The following is a 2313-nucleotide window of genomic DNA, read 5'->3' on the forward strand; positions in this document are numbered from 1 at the left end:
GCCCTTCTTCATCTTCACTCGTGTCTGTACATCCTGCTGCTGCTGCTGCTCCTGCTGCTGCTGCTGCTGCTGCTGCTGCTGCTGGAGGTTCCGACGGGGAGAGTGCAGCAAAGCATGCAGCGCTGCCAGCTAGCTGCTGCTGCTGCTGCTGCTGTTGCTGCTGCTGCTGTTGTCGTTTCGTTTGCACTGGTACGGAGCGTGTCTTGAGTCTTTGCGTTGCTGCGTGTTGCTGTTGCTGCCCCTTTTGCTGCTGCTGCTGCTGCTGCTGCTGCTGCTGCTGCTGCATGCGCTGCAGCAGCAGCAGGTTGGGGGCGATGAGAGACCACCTGAATGTTGCTGTTGGCTTGTCGTAAGAAAACCTCTCCACTCTGCTGCCCCTCAGCTGCCAGCAGCAGGTAGCAGCAGCAAAGTCTATCCAGGCAGCTAGATCCTCATCCCTCACCATACCCCTGCTGCTGCTGCTGCTGCTGCTGCTGCTGCTGCTGCTGCTGCTGCTGAGGGGGCAGCTGCGCAAGAAAGGGAGACGCTTAAAGGAATACAGCACAGAACCCTGCAGCAACAAAAAACGAAAAGCAAAACGTTTTGTATGCCGTGTCTGGCGCTGCAGCCAGCCTGCACGCAGAAACAACAAGTTGCTGCTGCTGCTGCTGCTGCTGCTGCTGCTGCTGCTGCTGCTGCTGTTGCTGCTGCTGCTGCTGTTGCTGGGGAGAGGGCTGGGGCCCCCTGTAGGAGGGAAACCAACGAGGCGACTCCGGGTTGATGCTACTGCTGTTCCTGCTGCTGCTGTTGCGCGTTCTGCTGCTGCTGCTGCTGTTGCTGTTGCAGGTAATGCTGTCGCTGTTGCTGCTGCTGCTGCTGCTGCTGCAGGAGCTGCTTGTGCTGCTGCGGTTGCTGCTGCAGGCGCAGCAGCAGCAGGATGGAGAGGAAGACGTATCTCTGTCTTCTCTCTCTCCTTCGGGATTTCAGCAGCTGGCAGCAGCGCGCCTAGCGCAGCATCTGCTGCTGCTGCTGCTGCTGCTGCTGCAGCATCTGCTGCTGCAGCAGTCTCATCTTCGCTGCTGTCTCCACTGTCACGCTCGCTGCTGCCTTCCCGCTGCTGCTGCTGCTGCTGCTGCTGCTGTTGCTGCTGCTGGTGGTCTTTATCATCTTCTTGCAGCTCCTGCAGCGCCATTCCTGTTTCGGCGCTTCAGTTGCTGCTGCTGCTGAGGCCGCTGCTGCTGCTGCTGCTGCTGCTGCTGCTGCTGTTGTTGCTGCTGCTGCATTACTACTGGGAGCCGCTAAAGTGCAGCAGCAGCAGCCGACAGTAACACTGCTGTCTCTCCTGCTGTTGCTTGCTCCTGCTGCTGCTGTTGCAGCTGTCGCTGCTGCTGCTGCTGCTCCAGCTGCTGCTGTTGCTGCTGCTGCTGCTGCTGCTGCTGAGTTTCAAATGAGGAGAGAAGAGAGACATTAAGCGAAGAAACAGATTTCCTTCTTCTTCCTTCGGTCCTGCATAAGCTGCAGCAGCAGCAGCTGCTGCTGCTGCTGCTACGTGTCGGCGGCGGCCTGCAACAGCAGCAGCAGCAGCAGCAGCAGCAGCAGCAGCGCATGCACAGAGAGCCGCGTATCTCTCAGAAATATTGCCATAAGATGCTGCAATTAGTAATTGCTTTGCTTCCATTCGCACGCTAGCACTGTTGCTGCTGGTGTTCCTGCTGCTGCTGCTGTAGCTGCTGCTGCTGCTGCTGCTGCTGCTGCTGCGGCTGGGGGCCCCTTGTGTGGGGCCCTCTTGTCGACCCCAGCGACCCCCTACTGGGGTAAGAGAAGAAGTAACAGCTGCTGCAGTGCATGCAGCAGCAGCAGCAAGACGTCTAGCAGCAGCAACAGCTACAACAGTAAGCGCTGCTGCAGCAGCAATAGCAGCAGTAGCTGCAACGGCAACANAGCAGCAGCAACAGCTACAACAGTAAGCGCTGCTGCAGCAGCAATAGCAGCAGTAGCTGCAACGGCAACAGCAGCAGCAACGGCAGCATCAGCAGCAACAAACGGCGGAGACAATGACCACCAGGGAGCAGCAGAGAGCAGCAGACACCGAGGCAGACTGCAGCAGCAGCAGCAGCAGCAGCAGCAACAGTTGCAACCGCAGCAGCAGCAGCAACAGCAGCAGCAGCAACAGCAGCAGCGGTGGGTATGCATGAGTAGCAGGCAGAGGAAGGAGAAAAGAGGCAGCAGCAGAGGCTGCAGCAGCAAGAAGAGACAAAAACAAACGGAAACAAAAACAAACAAACAGAGATAAACAAAAAAGAAAAACACAGATGCATAGGGAGACAGAGCAGA

General features: G+C 57.8%; 1 protein-coding gene across 1 annotated transcript in view; it reads right to left on the reverse strand.

Moving 5' to 3' along the window:
* EMH_0025320 (uncharacterized protein) overlaps positions 1-1171 on the reverse strand; it is a gene marked incomplete at both ends in the record, with an annotated part of 2445 nt that extends 1274 nt beyond the window's left edge. The window contains 1 exon segment of the mRNA XM_013502430.1: positions 1-1171. This exon segment is cut by the window's left edge and continues 1174 nt beyond it. Within this exon segment, the coding sequence (XP_013357884.1) occupies positions 1-1171 (1171 nt within the window).
* Positions 1172-2313: the final 1142 nt, after the last annotated feature.

Source organism: Eimeria mitis, genomic scaffold (assembly GCF_000499745.2).
Source record: "Eimeria mitis Houghton genomic scaffold, Emh_scaff916, whole genome shotgun sequence".
Taxonomy (NCBI): Eukaryota; Apicomplexa; class Conoidasida; order Eucoccidiorida; family Eimeriidae; genus Eimeria; species Eimeria mitis.